Here is a 23,552-nt window from a genome sequence, read left to right on the forward strand (position 1 = left end):
GCCATTCCAATCAACTACGTATATTCGACGAAGAGCTTTGGTGTAGAGCAGGGGTAGGCAACCTTAGGCACAGGTGCCAACATTGGCACAGGGGAGGGTGATCACTGGCACACTGGCAGAAGTGTGAGTGAGAGGATTTTTATTTTAAAATCAAATAATGTTTTAAACGTGGTCAATTAATTGAAGTCACCTTGGGGAGATAGGTGGGTTATTGCTAATGATCGTTAAAACAATGTCCTGACAATCAAAATGTGTCAGTACTTTGATGGTATGTCATTAAAATGTATGTTGACATGGCACACTGACTATCTAGAAAACAAAAACATGGCACTTCATTTCAAGAAAGTTTCTGACCCCTGGTGTAGGAGGGGACCAGGTCTATAGACCCCTATAGGGGAGTATATGGTTTAAGTTGTCTCTATCTGTGTGCCTGCCTCCCTGTCTTGCCTGATTATGCCTGGCCTTTTGCTTCCTTTGGCTGCAGCATCTCTAGTACCATCCAGAACCCATACACATCTCTAGAGAACAGCTTTTAAACATTGAAATGGGACTTCAGGACAGGTTGCTTCGTGAAACAGGATTTTCACTACACCAAGTCCAGGGAAAACGCGGCTAGGGTGACCCAGCGTCCAGTAACAACCAATAAGACTTGTGGCTGCTCCCGTTTCCAGTATTACCACGCACTAGAGGTACGCTAAAAAACAGCTGTGATTGGACAGATAACTATGTCCCTATGATTAGTCACTGCACGCTGAAGAGGGACAGAGTTCCCCTCCCTGTCTAGCCATGTTTTCTCCCCGTGCCACCAGTCTATTCCAGAGACAAATTGAAACCATTTTACTGGTCTGAGCCAGTGGGCCCTTGGGGTATGTGCAATGTTAAGAGTTGAGAAAGAGCCGGTGTTTGTTCCTCTTTCGTGGAGTCTGAGACACTGGCCTGTCTGGGGACTTCATTTCCTGCTGGGCTGCGATGTAGGTGAGAGGTGGGTGTTGGGTTTCCTGCCCTCTGCTGATGCACGGGTAGTAGGGTGGAGGCTGGTAAGGTGGGGGTTTATTTGGAAAACGTCTGAATTCTGGTTATTTGGTGAGAAGAATGACGTTTCAGAGGTGGGGGTGCGGGGTCTCAGCGTAAACATGGCTGCTGACCTTTTACGTCATGTTGTCTCTGGGATGGCTCTCAGCATTTACTCTCTCTCTCACATACAAATAAACACTGGCTTGACCCGGCTGTCAGTGTTTCGAGGACTCAGCTGTGAAAGAGCCATTATGGTTTGGCACTGGACACTTACATCCAGGACCGGACTTGTTGGGGGGGATGGGGGAATCCAGGGGCGTCACAAGGGGTAGGAAAGTGGGACTGAGTTACTAGGGCCCAAGGTGGTGCCGCGCTGCGAGCTTGTAGGTCTGCTATTTTTGAAAAGTCTTGAAAATGTGTGCAAATATTTGAATATACAGTATGTATTTTTTAAGCGAACATTTGTAACTCAAATTTTGCTTCTGGGGGTCCCTGGAACTCAATATTTTGAGATAGGGTTCCGTGGCCAAATACATACCATTTTGGGGGTCCTTCACATGAAAAGGTTTGAGCTCCACTGACATAGAAACATAGGTTTTTCCAAAAACCTCAGAAGGATTTGAAATATTCAAAGATTTTCATGACTTTTCAAAAATAGCAGAATTACAAGCTTCTGTGAGCTTGTATATCTGCTATTTTTCAATAGTTAAAGCACAGGGGCCCCGCAGTGAATCCTCCTACCCAGGGCCCAGAATTTGGTGCGACCATGCCTGTGCTGTTGATATCCCCTCTCTCTGCCTCTCTGATCGTTCATTTTTTATGTTTTAGCCCTGCTTCTGGTCAGACTGAATTAAACACATGCATGCATTTCCATTTGAGAAATGGGGATTGATATATTTGATATTACGGTATATTATATATGATATATTCATGTTTAATAATAACACTATTTAACAAAAAAAACAATTAAATACCAAAATATATGTTAACCACATTAACCCTATTATTAATTTAAATTAAGATAAATAGAGAAAACAGCAGAGCTTACAATGCATCATGAACCTATTTAACATTTTTACAATTGGTCATACAAAGAATAATATCATATAGGTAAAGTAAGTGGTTAAGATTTAGTCGAGTGTCTGAAATGCATGCCCCCATAATCCATCTGCAGAGGCCTGATATGTGTGGGAAGATTGTTCAACCCAACAAAATGTAGGTTAAATCAACAATATGGGGACTTCCACCACTCTACTACTCAGACATTTACCATACGTATGGTGCCACCTGTTGGAAAAGCAGATTAAAGGGTTGCTTGCACCACAGTTTGTGCTGCTGCACATGCATTCTCATGTATACCTGTGGTTCTTAGACTGCTTATCACCGAGATAAAATACTGACACTGCAATGCATAGCAGAAAAGAATCGAGGGCACAAAGCACACTTCTTGACTATAGTCCAGTTTAGATCAAAGGTTTTTCAAATAAAGAATTATTGGCAAGCAAGCTGCAATCAAAAAAGGCCTGCTATCCAATGTGTGCAGGGCCAAAGCATCTATTCTAGGCGGTGCCTGAGCCAAAGTAATACATTGATTGCAGCCAACATGCCTGCAACGGAGGCCACACAAAACAACCGGCAAAGACTCCTCTTGGATAAAAGAGTCTCTAAAGTGGTGCAATCAACAATCCAGTTTGTAGCCTCTTCTAGTCGTTAATTTCACTCTGTCCCTCACACTAATCTTTGTGTGCCATTATGCCTTGAGCACTATTCGTACTGGACACCAGGGGCGTCACAAGGGGGGGGGGGGGGGGGGGGGGCAAGAAGGTGGATGGGCCTTAATTATTTTATACTTTAGCTATTGAAAAATAGCAGATCTACAAGCTCACAGCGCAGCACCGAGTGCCGCGCTGCGAGCTTGTGAAAATGTGTGCAAATCTTTGAATATACTGTATGTATTTTTTAAGTGAACATTTGTAACTCAAATGTTGCTTCTGGGTGGGGGGTCCCTGGAACTAAATATTTTGAGCTGGGGGTCCATGGCCAAATACATATCATTTTGGGGTCCTTCACATGAAAACGTTTGAGCACCACTGACATAGAAACATAGGTTTTTCAAAAATCCTTAGAAGGATTTGAAATATACAAAGGCTTAATTGCACACATTTTCAAGAAGAAAAGAAATTGCAGATCTACGAGCTTGTATGTCTGCTATTTTTCAATAGTTAAAGTACCCAGGGCCCAGAATTTGGTGTGACACCCCTGCTGGACACAGTGCTGTGTATCCTGGCAACCTCACCAGCTCTGCAATAATGCCAGCTCTGGAGTGATGGAGCGGAGAGCAGTGGAGTGGAGCTGGTACTCGGGGTGCCCAGAGAACCAGACGTCTGGACTGCTGACATTATTTGAAAGCGGGTATAAAGGAACGTTAAGAAAGAGAAAGGGCCATCGCTCCTCGGTTAAAGACCCTTAAAGCTCAACAAAGGAGATTACAATAAAACGTTTAATTGGTTGAAACAAACCCAGATGAACTACTATTTCTGATTAGTGGTTCTTCATTCATTCAGGCTTGGAGAAGCAGAAGACCAAAGGATACAGTAGAGGAGGTGCTTTTCTTTATACACAAACCCAGATTGTTCATACAGTAGGTTTGCTTCCAGGCAGCTAAACAAAATGTTAATGATTCTGTTCTGTCTTTTAGATTCCACTTTCTTTGCTTGTTCTTCCTCAGAAAAAAATAAAGTTGGAAAGGGGTAAACTAATACATTGCAGTTTCAAAAATATGTAAATGTAATAACCATAACAAAAGATAGTGGCCAGTCCCACCCCAATTAACCTAATGACTTTAATTCGCCCTGACAGAGCATCATTCTTAATATTTGCATTTGAACAGTTACAAAGAACGAGCTGGTTTGATACAGCACAAGTGACCAATGTCACACTGTCGGATATATATATAGAATCCTTCTTTTATATCGTATTACTTATTTACATATTTGTATTTATTCTGGCTCTTGGTTAGTCACATTAAAAAAAGCCATTATTTAAACATTTCCGTAGAAATGTTACAACTGCATAGTAGCCTTAATAATCATCAACGTGGACGTACAAATACTAGAATGAGCAGCAATTATAGTTTATATTAAAGTGACTGCCTAATCCACATAATTCAATTGACATTGACATTTTGTCTGCCATCAGAGTACTCAGAAATTGTATTTTCCAAACCTGTTCTCAAAGAACATGCCACGTAATCACATTAATTATCAATCTTCCGCAGTCTTATTATATGAAGACATATTATATGTACATAACCCTGAATACTGGCATGGTACATTCAATTAAGCAAAGTAATCTAAAAACACATTGAATAGCTGTATACTGTATTTGTATGGAGAAAAGTTAAGTGCCAATGACTTTAGCAATGGTAGGCATAGGTAGCGCAAACCCTCAGAGTACTACCAGATGTATGGTCTATGTTGCCCACTAGTGGACAAAATGGAAAATTAACAGTTCAAATATAAGGGATTACCACTAGCGATCATGATCAAACGTGTATGCATGGAAAGAAATCTGACACATTGCATGCCAATCATTTTAAAGCATATTTATATACTTACAATATTCCTTAAATATTTCAATAAAAAAGGTCCCACCCTTTGTGAATTCTTTATCTGAACCTGAGCACTTCAATACTCCAGTTACCAAAGGAGGAAAAATAGATTAAGACTGATTGATAAAGATCATGTTTTGATATGATGAGAGCAAATAAAAACCACCGTCTCATGGTGTGTCTTGAGTCAATTTTTTGACGACAGAAAAGAGCAGTCCTGAGTACAAGCCAAGGGTGAACATGACCAGGAGAGGAATAATAAAAGCAAGTACGAGTCAATGTTGATGCTTTGGAGGGGCTTCACATGGTTGCATCAGGACAGGAGCATTGTGGGAGTTGTAGTAGTCCCACACTGGGCTGGGACAGGCATGTAGGTAAATGGAGTTCGTGGCCGGATTACTACTTTGCTGATGTTGATTGTGGCAAGTTGTCTTGAGATCAATCCAGGCTGTCTGATAATCACACGACAATGTCTGAATGTTTTAAATGAAACCTGGGAAAAGCTGTTGCAGGAGGAGGATTGCTCCCACCACCATGAGGCCACAGAACATCAGCACCAGCCATATGGGGAAGGAATCTGCCCAGGTGGAGAGGAACAACAACAGAAAACAGGAAAGGGTGAGTCACTCTGACATATGTCGTCTTAGAAAAAGTGTGGTGTAGACGTGTTACTTTTTTGGGGTGATTTGGGCATCACTTACTTCTGTTGCGTACAGTATGCATCTGGCACCTGCTGTCCACCGCGACACTTAACATGGCTGCCTCGTTGTTCCCTTTTAAGCGTTTGCCATTCAGAGTTTCAGGCAAAAATGCCAGATCTGTCACAACTATTCCATGGGACTCCCGCACGTAGTATAACTTCTGCAGCGAGAAAAAGGGACAAAGGAGTTAAGTACAGGGTTTGTTCAACTAACCCATATATACTAGCAGATCAACAAGCTTATGTTTGAACATTGTTGAACATTTGCCTGAAAAAGGGATGCATGGTAGAGGTCGTCACAGGTCCAATTTTAACTCCCCAGACCCAAATGGACCCGCGTATTATTAGAAATGTGAGATCCGATAGCCGGACAGAACAGAGACATGTCGGAGCCGAAAATCCACGTTTTCTTTAGACGTGTATTCTTTCTTCTTAGCCATTTCTAATGTTGTTCATTTATGTCGCATAAGACCATATTGTTATTGTTTATCATTAAAAGACCATATTGTTATTGTTTATCATTAAAAGTAGCGCCTCTACTTCCTGACTTAAGCCTCTCACTGTCCGGAGGAGAAAAAACCGGGGGAGCGGGGGTGATTCACAGCTGTGACAGCCAATCGCCAGGTCCAATCGGGTATCAGTGGAACCGGCGATCTCACTGTCAGAGACCCAGGACCCGGGACATACGGTGGCGGCTCCGACCTGGCCCTGAAGTCACTTCTTGTGAATGGACCCAGACCCAGCACACTGTGCCGGGTCGTATCCCGGGTAATTTCGGTTCTCAGACCTACCCGAAGACCTCTGTCATGGGTTAATGTGGTTACAGTCTCTGTCTGTGGCATTTGTCATTGATTAGTTTGTTTGCCCAGTTGTGGGTTTGCAGGGTGTGCATGCATATTTCCTACCTGTAGCGAGAAAGCAATGTAGATAGCTACTGATCCTGTCACAGTTCCAAGACCAATGAAGGTCCCCGAGTCACTATGGAAGAGAAGATTGAAAATAAAACATTTGGATTCACTAGACTAGACAATATATCTTGTATGGATTCTCTTATTTTTACATTAACACAACAGGGGATAACAATACAACTATTTTAGTATGCAGTATCTTTCAACGTCTGGTATTCTGTGTTTTTAACCAATTAAATCTGTGTATAGTGCGAAACTGTTTTATATTTATAATTTGGCTATTCAATAATAGCAGATATACAAGCTCATAGCTGAGCCGCACTGTGAGCGTGTAGATATGCTATTTTTGAATATCTTTGAATTGATATTTTTTTTAAAGCAACATTTTTAACTCAAATCTTTGCATCTCGGGGTCCCTGGCACAAAGATATTTTGATGGAGGGTCTGTGGCCAAATCCATATACATTTTTGGGGTCCTTGACATGAAAGAGTTTGAGAACCACTGAAATAGCAACATATGTTTTTCAGAAAACGGTTACGGCAGGGCTACTCAACTTTAGATGGCTCAGGGGCCACTCGGCAAAATACAAAATGTCCAAGGGCCACAAGCTAAAAATGCCAATCCTATTTTGGACGTTTAGACAATGATTTTGCTACAAACTACATGCGTAGTCTAAAGATTAAGGAAACACACAGAAAACAGACACATTTCCAATTTTCCATCTATAAGGCCAATCCTCAATGAACCAAAAGATTTTCATGTAATGATTAATGATGAAATGATGAAGTTTCTTATTTTGGAATAAGCAAAATAGCAAAAAAAGTATTGTATAAAACAAGACAACAAACTGTTTCCTAGTGGTTTTGGAGAGGTTGAACCGCAGGTTGACTAGTCTAGCGGTGTGTTAGGGTTTAGAAGACATTTGTAACATCGGCCTCAGGTCTTAAATGGGTTCAATTGTGTACAGTGTTTCACTTGAATGTCTCAGAATACAAGCATGCCCAAAGTCCGTGCCAAACCTTATCTATAGGTTCAACAGTTCAGCTCCTCGTACCTGACAGCCAGACTGGAGATAACCTCACTGCCACACCGTGCCGTCAGCATAGGCAGAAAGCTCTTCCCATCCCACTTGGTGATGTAGCAAGGAGGTGGTTTTCTCTCTCGTTTGTGGGGGATCTGGACGGTGTAAAGCCTCAGGGCATCTTTTTGGTCTTCTACCTTACCAAACCTGAATCAAAAACAAATTAAATGTATTACATATATACTGTTTTAAAAAATGAGTTTAAAAAAAAGTTGCAATTTATCTGTGTCCGTCCAGATTCGTAGCATTCTGTACGTAATCAATGAAGGCTTTGAAGGAATTTCATGAACATGTTTTGTGAGGTCACAGTGTCTAATCAGCTCATCCATCAGTCCAAGTGGATGTTTGTGGCAAATCTCATGAAAGTCCCTCAAGCCGTTCCGGAGATATCATGCTCACGAGGTTGGGATGGCCAGAAAACCCAAAAACATAATGGCCCCAGCTACGGCTTGCGGAGGCGTAACAACAATTTTACCTGCAAGCCATGTAGCGATAGGCCTTGTCAGCAATCTGGGGCATGTTCTCATGCCAGCGAAGACTCATGGCCAGTTGGTCACCACTCCATGTACTGCAGATAAAGTCCCGACCAACAGTCACAAGATGCTATATAGGAGTAGAGCACAATCATTAGTTATGAGCCAATAAAGTAGTTGCTGTGGTCTAGTTCTAGAACAAGAAGAGGTTTTCTTTGTCTCACCTGGTTCCCTGGACCGATATCCAAGTCTTCAACCTCCCCTTCATGAGCTTTGAAATCAAACTTCTTCTTCAAAGATGGGAACTGGAGAAGTAAGACCATAAAAAATTAAGATCATCGTGTAATAGCTGTGTCATAGGTGGTATATTGCCTTTTTATTATATATATATTTTTTTACTAGTGTTTCCCTTTTTTTCTTTTTTTACAAAACATAAAAGAATCATATAAAAACATAAAAAGTATATATATTTTTTAAGTTGAGTGAATCATTTACCTCCCAAACTCTGACGTGCCCATCTGTGCCACCGGTCAGGAGAAGGCTCAAGTCAGCGCTGAACCTGACAACTTTCTGCAGTGGATCCTGAGGATTGATGTCTGACTCCACTTCACCAAAGCCCTCCACAGAGATCTGGGCGGTCTCGTCCTTCATCTCCGATGTGTCTCCAGCAGCCACGCCTCCATCTTGTCCTCCCTTGCCCCCTTTCCCAGCTCGCCGCCTGGCATTACCTTGCTGCTCACTGTTAGCAGCTGTGGGAACAACACAAGTAGTTATGAGCTACACCTGGGAGTTTTTTTTTACCCATTAAGACCTGAGGCCGATTCTACGAATGCCTGTTTTTTTTAACGAAAAACATATGCTGCTGTATATCGTTGCTGTTGGGCAGAAACCGCTTATCTCCATATTTTCGTAAATTAACGCCCTACCAAAAGTAACAGATCCACAAGCTTTGAGCTTGTCGATCTGCTACTTTTGCCATTTTTGAATTTGAATCCTGAAAAGTAACAGTTTTGGACATTTCCACCCGAAAGAGACGATAGCCAAAACCTAAAATGACACAGATGCTTTCTCGCTTTTAAAATGGATTAATATAGTGAAAGCATGAATATTGCTACAAGCGGTTCAAGGCCCTTCCCTCCTTACCGTCTTTCGCGGCACCTTTGCGGCTCTCTTTTTGCTGACATTGCTTGAAGCGCATTAGGCTGCAGCTGCCGTCCTGCCCTGCGGCGATGACACCGTCGCCTATAGCCAAGTTCATAGTGGCACGTGTCTGCGTATCGTGAGCGTGAAGCAGGGTCGCACTATACTGGTGCTCTCCAACCAACTGTAAACTTAAGAAGTGCTGGTAGAAGAAAAAACAAACAGGAATTAACACTGTGGAGCCCACCTTACAACCACCTTTTAATGAATTGAGTACAAAAGGACCCCAATGTGAACAAGCCATGATTGTGAGTTTAAATCCTATTAGTAGACCTTGTATCTGAACTGCACTGTCCTGTACTTTTCTTATGTGAACTTCAAATAAAGTTTTCAATCTATCACAACCTTCTCAAGGCCAGATGGCACAAATCATTAGCTGATATTAACACTAACACTTTTAATCTAATCTGTTTTGGGTGCTTGCTTACCACTGCATTCTTAATGCCTGTCTTGGAAGCTCCCCCTCCTCCTGCTGTGATTACCATCCCCGTTTTAGGGTCCACCTTGATGGTGTACAGGGGGAACGGGGCTCTGTACAGATCTGGCACCTTCCGTTTCCCCATTGTCGTGTAGGCTGTTGTCACTCAGGCTTCTTCATAAAACGTCACTGCGAGCCCACACCTGTGGAGACGAGAGCATTGCGTTAGTGGGAACCAGCATGAAGTGTATCAGGAAAGAGTTACTGGGGGCTGTGACTGTGACTGGACAATAGGAGAAACTAGCCAGTAAGTAGCCTTGGGAAGCGTTACTGAGGCTATGTGGCCCATAGGTCAATCGCACTCCTCAATGGAGGTGGTGCTAAGGTGTCGAAGCTCTTGTTGCTCTAGGTATGTCTGTTGGGGTGATATACAGTATTATGCTGGCATTACCTGGAGGGTGATGTATAGGCCTAAATGACTGTTAGTGGTTCCTCCCTATGGAGACACAGATAGCCTGCTTTGTTTCATATGGAGACACAAAGAGTCTCCTCAAATTATTGGCTTAGGAATGCGACAAAAACAAAAGAATATCAATGAATTCAAGTCTCCATGGGATGAGTAATCAATAGAGAAAAAAAACATTTTGGGGGTGAACTCTCCCTAAACCCCAATCCACCCACTGATGTTGTTGACATAGCTCTGTTTACACAATGATGACCCCCCCCCCCCCCCCTCTCCAACTGTATATATGTTCCCCTTTTTCAACTGTTTTCATTATAATTCTTTGACACTTGCTTTGGCAATGTAAACATATGTTTTCTCATGCCAATAAAGAATTTGAATTGAATTGAATGCCAAGCAGCAGGGATGACTTGGCCGGGGATCGAACCCCAGCCCATTATATTATTTTCAAAGTTCATCCCCCATTCCCCCTCCCCCTCATCCAGGCCCAGGGACAGCTGTCACCAACCACACCACCGACCACCCAAAAATCACATACAGTACAAGCATATACTGTACAAAAAGGTCTTTCGTTTTAAACACCTGGCCCAAATGATCATAACTAAGCACATAGCACAAGAAGAATCCCTCCACAGCATCCAAAGGATGCCAGTTTAAGCCAGGACAGTGAGTCCTCAAGCTTTGTCCCATGTCCCGGGTGATGTGGTTGGTGGCCTTTATGTGACTGAAGCCAGCTGGGAGCAAGTAGCCTTTTAGCTTGCAAGTTGCAACGATGACCCTACTCTGACAACATAATCAGGACCAAAAGTTGACAGGTACAGTACATCTACTCAATAATTGTGTCAAAAGAACAACATTAAACAGAACTTAAGACAATATAAAATACATTAGACAGTGATGGCTTCTTCTGGCTTAACTTGACAGCAACATTAGCTTAATGCCCGGTTTATACTTGGCAGCGCGCCCGTGTCGCGCACTGAAAATAGCCGATCTGCAAGCTCACAGCGCGTCGCGGGCGCGACGCGTTGTGAGCTTGCAGATCGGCTATTTTCGATGCGCGACACCGCCACGAAAACGGTACACATCACCCTTACTGTAGTGTAGCACTACGACCGGTCGGTTCGAGTGTTGTCACATTGGACACATTATTATAACGTAAGTGGATTACCCTACCTGTGCACTGGAGCCAGTTTACCTTCTGGTGATGTTTGATCAGCTGTGTAATAAAGCAAATAGTCCCATTGTGAGCTGTCAATAGCAGGATCGGGGTAAGAAGAAGGGGAATCTATGGAGCTAACTGTAGCTGAAGCTGTGTTGTTGCTGCTACTACAGTCCCAAAGCCACTTCCCTACCTACACGTCAGCAGCGTGCTCTGCGTAATGACGTCAGAAGGACAAGCACCCTACCTCCCGCCCACCACAGCAAAACTTAAATGAACTTTTCACCACAGCATCATCCATCTTTCCAGATAAACTTTATTTTGCCTACTCCTCCCACAGTTTTGGTGGCACCACTTGGGCACTGGAGTGAAGCCATCCGACTTTGCCAAATTCCCGTTTCGCAAAGTCGGATGGCTTCACTCCAGTCACTTGGGCCATATGTCAAATTGGCCGGCTTCATGAATACATTTTCTCCAGACTTGAAAGGGAAAATGCAAAAAATCAACTTTTCCCAAATATGGAGTTGACTGACATATATATGCCACATCAGAGATTGACACAGTATGTCCATATATGGGCATTCCAAAATATGGATTTAATATTGATGCCAGTGGATTCCTCGTGACTCGCGTCAGGGCAATCACACTTGCAATTCCCCAGAATTGCATCTTTCTAGTTGTCTACCTGCTACCTCACTGGTTCCCAAAAACACTGGATCGGGAGGGACCCATTTGTTGGTCGAGGACACATTTTTATGGGCCCCTTTGTATTTTGTTTCCTACATTTAGTTTTTTCATTATTATTGTTCAAAATATTTTCCAAAAAAAAAAAAAAAAAAAACATTCCCAAAAAGAAAAAACATTTTTTTCATGAATGAACAAAATTAAATATTTTTTTCCAGTAATTCCATGAAGGAAATAACCGATCTACTTGTAGATCTGCTTTTTTCACTAGTTTGGGTCCCAGGGCAAACATCTAATCTCTCTTTTGGGTCTCGAGCTGATAGGTTTGGGAATTGGGACCTTAATGAAGAGACAATATTTACCATCCTTTTTTAGTTCCATAGATGAGGTTTACAAAGCCCACCGGATTGTTCATAGATGATGTGATTATAAACAGGACAATCATCGGAATCATCAGAATAATCAGCTTAGAGCCTTAGATCAATCTCAAGAAGTGGTTGAAAGCAAAGACAATTAAAACCCTATAGGGGTCCCCTCCTTTTTTCAACAAGCATTAAAAACACCTCTCAAAACAAACTGGTCAGTCAGGTCTCACACTACTACTTGGTCTCACACCTAGAACTCACATAACCCCTGCTCATTATGCTTGGGTGGGGGGCAGGGTAGAGGACAATGGGCCCGGTCTTCATGATACTCAAGGTAGCAGGGATACCCATGTACCTGTCAAACTACTACACCCAGGCACAACACCAGAGCTCCACTGACACCCGATATGAATCCCTGCATTCGATGGGGAGAAATTGCTCAAAAATACCCTACATTTTTGCAATCCAGCTGCAATCTGGGTCTGAACGAGGTGGGCGGGGTGCCCCTGAGGACAGCCAATAGAAAAGCGTTGCGTGGGCTAAATAGAGTACAGGTAATTCCAGTAATCTGGGTGAACTGCATTGCAAAAATTGCACAATTCCACTCCACTGAATGAGGGTATTTTTGAGCAATTTCTCCCCATCGAATGCAGGGATTCATAGTAGATCGGGTGCCACTGACCTCATTCAACCCATATTTAGCACAACGCACAAACATGGGGTTACATTATGTTCTACTGCAAAATGAGGAATGCCATACAGGCTACCAACAGTCAACAGACTATATATCTCTCCCCCTCCGCTTCTTGTTTCGCCACATGGCTCATCTATCTATAAATGCGAGAAGTCTCTGCGTGTCTGCGTGTATGTAATCCGCGTATCTCGAGAACCGTTCGTCCCACCGGCTTCAGATTCGGCACGCGCGTTCTCCGCCGCGGCGCGGAGTGCAGTGCCCGGCCTCGACCCGACCCGACGCGCGTTTTTTCCGAAACGGCGCAAAACGTTCGGAATCTCCTTATGCGGAGCTGATTGTTGACATCAGGCTGTTCCGGAGGAAATCGGCACAAGCGCTGACTCATTGTGACATCATTTCATAAAAGGCTCTGACATCGCGTACGCAACATGAGTCAACACAAAATGCCATGGTTATGTATTTCCATATATGGGCATATGGGCAGATCTCCATATGGGCTACATATATGGGCATATGGGCACTGCTGACTCATATGGGCATAAAGGGGACACAGATATACAGAGATCTCCATATATGGGCATATGGGCAGATCTCCATATGGGCTACATATATGGGCATATGGTCAAAACGGGTCCTATGACAACAGGTATATTGGGGTTTGCATTAAAGGGTGGGGCATTAAATGCGAGAAGTCTCTGCGTGTCTGTCTGTCTGCGTGTGTGTCTGTAATCCGCGTATCTCGAGAACCGTTCGTCCCACCGGCTTCAGATTCGGCACGCGCGTTCCCCGCCGCGGCACGGAGTGCAGTGCCGGGCCTCGACCCGACCCGACGCACGTTTTTTCCGAAACGGCGCAAAACGTTCGGAATCTCCTTATGCGGAGCTGATTGTTGACATCAGGCTGTTCCGGAGGAAATCGTGTCATTGTGACATCACTTCATAAAAGGCTCTGACATCACGTACACCACATGACCCCACACTCCTATGACAACACAGGCATATTTACATTGTTCCCGAGTTGGCCAGGGCGCCGACTAGACGCTCGGCCGCCCATCTCCATTTATGGGCATAAATGGACGTATCGGCGCAAGCGCTGACTCATTGTGACATACAATGGACGCAATCTCCGTATATGGGCATAAAGGGGACACAGATACAGAGATCTCTATATCTCTATATCTGACATCACTTCTGCTGACTCAAAGACAAACAGGCAAACAGATGGTCAAAACGGGTCCTACAGAGATCTCCATATATGGGCATATTTACATTGTTCCCGAGTTGGCTAGGGCGCCGACTAGACGCTCGGCCGCGCATCTCCATATATGGGCATAACGGGTCCTACAGAGATCTCCATATATGGGCATATTTACATTGTTCCCGAGTTGGCTAGGGCGCCGACTAGACGCTCGGCCGCACATCTCCATATATAGGCATAAATGGATGTATCGGCGCAAGCGCTGACTCATTGTGACTTAAAATGGACGCAATCTCCGTATATGGGCATAAAGGGGACACAGATACAGAGATCTCCATATATGGGCATATGGGCATTCTGACATCACCTCTGCTGACTCATTCTGACATCACTCCTGTACTTTGCACGTGTTGAATCTCTATATATGGAGATAACCGACGCATCTCACAAGCCATGGGCATAAATGGACACACGCAAACAGATGGTCAAAACAGATCCTATGACAACAGGTATAATGGGGTTTGCATTAAAGGGTGGGGCATTCATCCCCTATTTACATTGTTCCCGAGTTGGCCAGGGCGCCGACTAGACGCTCGGCCGCCCGAAGGGCGGCCGAGCTTCTAGTAAGTATAAATGGAGGAATGCCACTTTACCCTCCTTCAAAACCGCCATGAAAGAGCACCTGTCTGCAATTTGTAACTTGTCCTAGAAAAGTAATCACACGATTTCTGGAGGGGAGGGACTTTGACGGCACGGATTGGTTATTTTTTAAACCCACCCCCACCCCCTGCGCTAATTGGAGGAGCCGTCATTTCGGCTCCAGAAATCACTTATTATTAACACAATTCCAGACCAGAGAAACAGTCCACTCTGAGAGTGGGTGGGTCTATGGGCTGGAACCAGGCTATATGTTCTTAGCTGCTTCCCCTGCCGTAACTGTACTGGCACAATGTACAGTTGTATGAAACTTGTAAAACCGCTGATCCAATATGGCCATATCTCCATGTACGTGGATCTCCATATATGGGTATCAGGGATCTCCATATGGGTAACTGGTCCGATATATATTAATAATGAATTCCATCCTGTGCTAATTCCGTCAAACACGCAGAATTCAACAGAACACAGGAGAATATATATGTTAAGAAGTTCTTGGGGGAGGACCCCCAGACCCTGGTTGGGGGGACCCCCAGACCCCGGTTTGGGAGCCCCCACTCCCCCCCCCCCCCCCCCCCTTAGGAGAGATTGAAAACTCCTGGATTCTGACAGTCCAATGTTGGCAACCCTGGGATGCTGGGACTGGAGGGGTGATGCCTTAGCACCCTCCATTGGCCACCTGTCACAAGTACTGATTGTGAAACAGCACTGTTACTGTACAGTATGTACAGTACCATGTCAGGGAGTGGAAGATCAATGCTGCACTGGACTGGTGCATATACTTTATCTGAGCATAATCTATTAACACCCCCAATTCGCACATGCACACACGCACGCATTAATTCATGGTGGATTGTTGTTAGACTGGATAAATCCATACAGTACTTTCATTGTTGATAGACTGTACATTCATTCATTTATTCATTTAGAAAATGGTTAGTAAATATATATATATATATATATATATATATATATATATATATATATATATATATATAAAACTCTGGTTTGAAAATTGAATAATTTAACAGATGCAGGCATTTGGAGGTATTTTATAGATCAGGTTTCCCTGGCCTAGGGTTTCAATTCAATTCAATTCAATTCAATTCAATTCAATTCAATTCAATTCAATTCAATTCAATTCAATAAAATGTGTGGATTAACAATGATTCATTGTTTGATAAATCCAAGTGTCATCATACAGAGTTGAACTACCGGTATGATAGCTGGAATGCAATGCAAACATGACCAAAGCAATCTTTAGCCTACAATATGTTTCTTTGTTTCTGTGCACGGTGTGTGTGTGTGTGTGTGTGTGTGTGTGTGTGTGTGTGTGTGCGTGCGTGCGTGCGTGCGTGCGTGCGTGCGTGCGTGCGTGCGTGCGTGCGTGCGTGTGCGTGCGCGTGCGTGCGTGTGTGTGTTACATGGAGAGGAAAACAGATGTCAATCTTGGGAACAAAATAATATTTATCCCATATGTATGAATGATGGGCTGTGTGCCAGTGGCATCAATTCTACAAAGGCTAAGGTGTGGCAAGGTTAACATCAATGCCCAGAAAAATAGAAACTGCATGATCATTCAAAACATCTTCCGCTCGAACTCTCCAAGACTGGAGAACAAACGTTCAGTGGTGGCCCTCTTATAGGTACAAATATAAAATGTAAAAATAACATAACAGTAACAAACAATGGCATGGTACTGAATTGACTCACTTTAAACGTCTCAATTATATATTTTACACATTTTAACTAAACTTAGCTAAGTTTTCAAATGCTGTCTCATTATGATAGGGTCTGTAGGTTGCACAATGTGTAAAGCAATAATTGATCTGATTATGTGCCATTCAGCACCATGGACAGCGTAAGGGTCAGAGAGCAGAAGACAGACATGAAATATGGTTATTTTATTCACTGTGAGGATTTTAGAGAATACCTTTTTCGGTAGCACTTTACAATAATGACCTGTTATAAATCATTTATAAACATTTATAAATGATTTATAAACAGTTTATAGATAAGTAATAAACATGAACAAACTGTTTATTGACATTTGTAAATGTTTACCTAAACATTTATAACTGTTTTAAACATCATTTACATGTTATTAGTAAGGTATTAGTAAGTAGTAAACTAATCATGAATAAACCATTTATCTACATTTGTAAATGCTTACTAAATCATTTATAACCAATGCTAAAATTCACATAATTTGTAGGTAGGAATGCATTTACAAATGTCTGTTAAGGTGACCTCCATGTGTTGTTCATGTTTAATATACGCTTTGTAGATGTTATCAAGAGCCCTAATGTAAAGTGAAGACTATTCATTGCGACCGTGATGTCGCAAGTTACTATAAAAACCTCCACCGGATGTCCGTCTGTCACGTCACGTCACGTCACGCCACGCCACGCCACGCCACACCACGCCACTCTTTTGGCCCTACTCTTATCTCTGGCACCGTTGCCCCTATCCATGCCAAACTTTGCACACACTCCTTGGCTGCCAAACCACAACCTCCGCCCCTGATTTCTCACATGCCCCTCTTCTAGCGCCACCATGAGGTTGCTTATCTCCCAATTAGGGAGTCTTACTGGTTATTTTCATCTGTCTGTTAATGTGGCCTCCTTGTTTGTTCATGGTTATGCTTTGTAAAACATTCCTTAAATATCTATAAATCATTAGTAGATGTTATCAAGAGCCCTAATGTAAAGTGAAGACTATTCATTATTTACAACTGTCTGTTAATGTGGCCTCCATGTTTGTTCATGTTTAGCAGTTTGGAAAGTTTGGCATGGATAGGGGAAACGGTGCCGGAGATAAGAGTAGGGCCAAAAGTGTGACGTGACGTGATGTGATGTGACGTGACGTGACGGACAGACAGACAGACTGACGGAGGGACTAACAGACAGCCGGGGGAGGTTTTCATAGTAACTTGCAACCTTGCAACCTGATGGTCGCAATAGTCTTCACTTTACATTAGGGCTCTTGATAACATCTACAAAGCGTATATTAAACATGAACAAACATGGAGGTCACCTTAACAGACATTCTTAAATGAATTCCTACACATTACATGTGATTTTTAGCATTGGTTATAAATGATTTAGTAAACATTTATGAATGTATTATAAATGATTTGTTCATGATTAGTTTACTACTTACTAATACCTTACTAATAACATGTAAATGATGTTTAAAACAGTTATAAATGTTTAGGTAAACATTAACAAATGTCAATAAACAGTTTGTTCATGTTTATTACTTATCTATAAACTATTTATAAATGATTTATAAATGTTTATAAATGATTTATAACAGGTCATTATTGTAAAGTGCTACCCATTTTTCTTTTTCAATTCATTATTGTGGTGAAGCCTGTCCCAGTTCTTATGCCTGTTATGCATTTCCATCCATACTATGCAATAATATATCACAAAAACAGAAGTTCCCTATTCCCAACGCAATAAATACATAATTAATGATAATAACGGATGGCATTTTTATAGCGCTTTTCTAAGCAAGTTGTAAACTAAAAGGGCTTTACAATGGTTCCATTCATTCATACATTGGGACGTGAAGCGGCGAACAGTCAACGCCAGCGTCCTCACTTCCCACACCAATGGGGCAACTGGCAAGCTAACACCATTGGAGGCAATGTGGGGTTCAGTGTCTTGCCCAAGGACTCGAAATGCCAATTAAAAAATAAATAAATCTATCACCACTTATCGCGGTCCTCAGATAACTTTGAACTATATAGTTTCAATTGAGATAATCTCATTACAGTTGACATAGTTGCAGCCACATCTGAAATGATTTTATCACCTCACTCAGCGAATGCCACAAACAATGTGTTAATTCTGAGAGGGCTGACATGTTGCTTGTGTCCTCATTTTAATCTTCCTTTTTAATATACTGATATACTATATATTTTTGGACTCATTGTCTCCTTAAACACAGGTTCAGTACTGATGCTATTAACACACAAAGGTTAAACAAAATACACCATGAACGTCAACAAGTCAGAGACCCATGATTGTAATGTGGACTGTCATCACAGCTGAATGTCAGATAGTGTTTCCTTATCACCATGGCAGTCAAACAGAGACATAACTAATGAATGAATCACATTTTACCCATTTCAATCAAACACCACTTTTCCTCTAGTGAATCTTGACACAATCTTTCATACCATGATGAGTAGCAAGCTGTTTGTTTACACCTGGCAGATTTATGCACGTATATGCTTTTCCTGGACCAGACATGATTTATTATAGTGCCTGGCAGAGAGAGGTACAAGGCAATGTATTCATGCTTTTAAAACAAGCATGAATACCTTGAGGCCCATAACACAGCCAACAGCGTGACAAATGTCTTAGTTGACACATGATCATGGGAGTCATGTCCGGATACAGAGAGAGAGAGAGAGAGAGAGAGAGAGAGAGAGAGAGAGAGAGAGAGAGAGAGAGAGAGAGATGCATTTGGACGTTACTGCATCAGACAAGTGTTATTATTGTGTCCACCAGCCGAAGGCATGGGGGAGAGTATGTTTTCCCCTCCGTCCGTCCGTCCGTCCGTGCGTCCGTCCGTCCGCCCGTGCGTGCGTGCGTGCGTCCTCGCAGTTTGTTACCACCTAATCTCAGTCGCTGTTGGCCCGGTCGCTGCCAAAATGAGCACACACACTCCCTAGATGCCAATTCAGATGGGCCTGTTCTAGCACCACCATGAGGCCGATGTTCGCAAAACACATTTCTGTACACTACTCTTACAGATTTTGTCCAAAAATCCTACAAATCGGTAGGCAGTATCTCGACAGTCATGTGATCGACATGGATCTGTCCGATTTTGCATATTCCATCCTGATTGGCTAAGGTTGGCTTCCAAAGTTTGTAGGATTGAGCCGCTTTGAACAAAATGCCTCAAATCACAAACGCAAAGTGCAATTATCATGAAATCGCACACACACATTCCCACTAGGCCGAGGAAGAAATGCCACTTAATTTTTTTTTTAATCAGCCTCATGGTGGCGCTATAACAGGACGATTTGTGGTTTTACCTATATCTCCACCGATCAGTTTCAAACTTTGTAAGCGCACTACCTAGAGGCCAAGGAAAAACCCTTTCCCTGCATTTTTCACATCAGTCTTTTATAGTGCCACCAGGAGGCCGACTTATGTAAAACACAATTTTTCCTATTATTCCTTGAGATTTTATCCAAAAATCATGCAAATCAGTACACAGTATCTCTATAGTCATGTGATTAAGTCCGATCCGTCTGATATTTCATATTCCATCCTGATTGGCTAATATTGGCTTCCAAAGTTTGCAGGATTGCTCCGTTTTTGAACAAAATGCCTCAAATCATCAACGCAGCTTGCGATTAGTGTGAAATTTGCCTCACATATTCCCACTAGGTCAAGGAACAAATGCTACCTTTTTCACATTGGCCTGTTATAGCGCCACCAACAGGTCGACTTTTGCCAAACTCATTTTTGGATCAAAATGCCTCAATTCATGCATGCGTCACCGTTAAAGGCCGAAGAAGACATGGCACCCTTTTCACATTTAGCGCCACCAGGAGGCCACAATAACTAATACCTGACCTGGTGGAGACCTGTGCTCGGAAGAGCACTGCTTCTAGTTGGTGAGTGTTTCTTAGTACTTGATCATGCAGTGAAAAACAACATAAACATAATTATTATTACAAGCAATACATATCATTTCTGCCACTCAATGCTGCTATGACACACTGTTGCCTTTATTCCACCACTCTACAGATCTTTGCACTCCCTTACTCAAACAAAACTGCTTTCATGTGCCGACAGCTTTACCCTCCAACAATACAGCACCTAATGTAAAACACATTATCAACACACATAGTACGCCCTGCACCTAGTACAGTTGACGCAATGCGCCGCACATCATCCTGTAATGCCTCCTACAGCCTACGGCCTGCAGAAGATCTGTGCGTCATTGAGCACAACTTTCTCGTTTGAAATTTGAAATAATGTTCCTCAATTGTCTGTCAGCTTTCAAATGATGTATTATAATCCGTCCAACAAACTGCCTTGCCCATCACGTGTCCTGGCCATTGCTAATGTGGAAACATCTATTTATTATTGAGTTGGCTCTTCTCTGGGGTAATCGGTCTCTTGACAGTAGCACTAGAAATCTAGCATTAAATGAATTACTGTTGCTATATCCACACAGCCCAGGTAATTATCCATGGGCTACAATAGTTCAGAGACCAAGGTTAAATCACATTATACTCCTGGCTAAAGAGGACATGTTCTACACCGTATTGACTAGTCCCTTACAGTAATCCAACAAGTGAGGTGTGTGTGTGTGTTGTGTGTGTGTGTGTGTGTGTGTGTGTGTGTGTGTGTGTGTGTGTGTGTGTGTGTGTGTGTGTGTGTGTGTGTGTGTGTGAGAAGAGAGAGAGAGAGAGAGAGAGAGAGAGAGTTCTCATGCCAACCTGCCAAAAGAGAGAGAGAGAGAGAGAGAGAGAGAGAGAGAGAGAGAGAGAGAGAGAGAGAGAGACAGAGAGAGAGAGAGAGAGAGAGAGAGGGAGAGAAAGGATGCGATGGGTGAGGGTGAGATGAGAGAGGGTGAGATGAGAGAGATTATGATTGTTCAATTAGAACAGTGGTTCACAGGCAGATGTTGATGAATTGTTCCTGTGAAAAGGTCAGCAGTCTGTGTATTGATCAGAGGTTCAATGAAGGGCTTCAGTGGAACAATCAATAAGAGGCCTAGTGGCAGTGTCATTGAGTTGGTCTCACACAAAACTACCATAGACATGAGTTAACAACACCAAATGTGTAGATTCTATTTAGATACAGCTGCCCATTTCCTCATTAAAGGTAGGGTAAGTGATTTCTTTTCTTTTATTTTCTAAAATAAGTGTTCAATACTATTAACTATTCATTTACCGAATGTCTGTCCTTCCGGCGTCCGCAGTCTGACCGTCTGTCTGCATGCTGACATCACTGATACTACACAGTGTCGTCACCTGGTGACAGCCGCATGCTGAAACAATGCCAAATTTGGAGATGAGCATGGTGACATCCACCATTGTAATAGCCGCTTGCTGAAACAATGCCCAAATTTGAAGATGAAGTCCGCCATCTGTCTGCATGCTGACATCACTGATAATAAACACTGTCGCCACCATGGTAACAGCCGCATGCTGAAACAATGCCTACATCAGAGACAGTTATTGCACAACTGGACGTCAAAGGTGACTGTTCTGCCCAACGGGCACTGGTCTGGGTTCTCCAACATTACTTCTGAGACTCCTACATCCAATCCCTCATATACTGTGCATACCCCTCCGGGCACATGACTAGTTGTTTTCTATTCTGATAGTATTCTCTCCAGATCTTGATCAAAGGGAAAATCATTTTTCAGGTCCTGATTGGCTGAAGATTCGCCACCCACCTGAAAATAATTTCTGTTTATCACAATATAGTGCTTTAACCTTTGTTTTAGGGGGTGGGGGGGGGGGGGGGGGGGGGGGATATGTTTTGTACTTACCTATAACTTTAAGTCTGTATGACTCTCTGTGCTGTATTTTGATTGTCTTACCGGAAAGTAGCAGCTCTTATGTTCTAACTTAAAGGCCTGTTGGCTGTCCATACTGTCTCCGACCACCGAACCTCCCGTCGGAGAGTTCTTAATGACGTCATTTTGTAGTTGAACCGGACCTTTCCCACAAAATGTTCAGTGGTCGGAGACATGGACAGGCCTTTAAGTTAAGGCATAAGAGCTGGTACTTAAGACAATCAAAATAGGGCCCTCTATCTCTCTCTCTGTCCGTCCATCCATCCATTTTCAACTGTGTATTTATCCACACAGAAAACAATAACCCTTGAGAACTTGACACCCCTCCACACCACACAATTATGCATGTGTTCATAATTATGCATGTTCTGTGTGCATGTCCCCCCCAACACACACACACACACACACACACACACACACACACACACACACACACACACACACACACACACACACACACACACACACACACACACACACACACACACACACACCACACACACACACACACACACACACACACACACACACACACACACACACACACACACAAACAGAGCCAGGACAGATGGTTTCCATCAGATTCCAATATTATTAAAAGGTGCAAGTGTATTCTGAAATCTCATTAACCACGTGATGGAACCTTCCATCTGTCTTTGATGTCTATGCACACATAGACATTAAAGGGGGCTTGAGCCCCTGCCCTTGTACCCGTATGTAAAAAGTGCCCTCTCCAGACCATGAATGCGTTTTTTTACTATGGTGAAAGAAATGCAAATGCCCTCTTTCCATGCCATACCTGAAGGCAGCATTCAAGAGAATAGTATGGCCTTGTCCAAACTCTCCTGAACTTGAATGCAGCATCTTATGTTGAAAGAATTCCCCTCTCTGTGTAGAAATCCATGCTGTAGGCTATGTGACGCGTTGTGAACTTGGAGGTCGACTACTTTCGATATTTTCACTAAAAGGCCCTTTTAGAAATTTCAGCCCCTGCTTCTCTAACATTCTTTGCGTATATAGCAGTGGTCCACAACATGGGGAACAGGGACCCTGAGGGGGTTCCAAATGGACCCTTATTGTACAGGTCTGTAACTTTAAAGGGATATTCCACATAAAAATAAAAAAAAGCTTTTGTGAACACCCTGGACAGTTTTTAATTTGCTTGTTTGTTACTATCAAAACCTCCACCGGCTGTCAGTCAGTCTGTCCGTCACATCACGTGACACTTTTGCCCTACTCATATCTCCGCCACTGTTGCCCCTATCCATGCCAAACTTTGCACACACACTCCTTGGCTGACAACCCCCCCCCCCCCCCCCCCCCCTCATTTCTCACATGGCCCTCTTCTAGCGCCACCATGAGGCCGAT

General features: G+C 43.0%; 1 protein-coding gene across 1 annotated transcript; it reads right to left on the minus strand.

Annotated features, from left to right (window-relative positions):
* Window positions 1–3,867: 3,867 nt before the first annotated feature.
* On the minus strand, window positions 3,868–11,200 carry preb (prolactin regulatory element binding). Its single transcript, XM_080745614.1, has 10 exons — window positions 11,042–11,200; window positions 9,416–9,608; window positions 8,931–9,129; window positions 8,283–8,536; window positions 8,012–8,092; window positions 7,790–7,917; window positions 7,288–7,461; window positions 6,230–6,302; window positions 5,326–5,485; window positions 3,868–5,201 (listed from the first exon to the last, which is right to left on the minus strand). The coding sequence occupies exons 2-10, from the start codon at window positions 9,548–9,550 to the stop codon at window positions 5,107–5,109; spliced, it is 1,299 nt and encodes a 432-aa protein (XP_080601740.1). The 5' UTR covers window positions 9,551–9,608; window positions 11,042–11,200; the 3' UTR covers window positions 3,868–5,106.
* Window positions 11,201–23,552: the final 12,352 nt, after the last annotated feature.

Source organism: Nannobrachium achirus (assembly GCF_963921795.1).
Source record: "Nannobrachium achirus genome assembly, chromosome: 2".
NCBI classification, from domain to species: Eukaryota; Metazoa; Chordata; class Actinopteri; order Myctophiformes; family Myctophidae; genus Nannobrachium; species Nannobrachium achirus.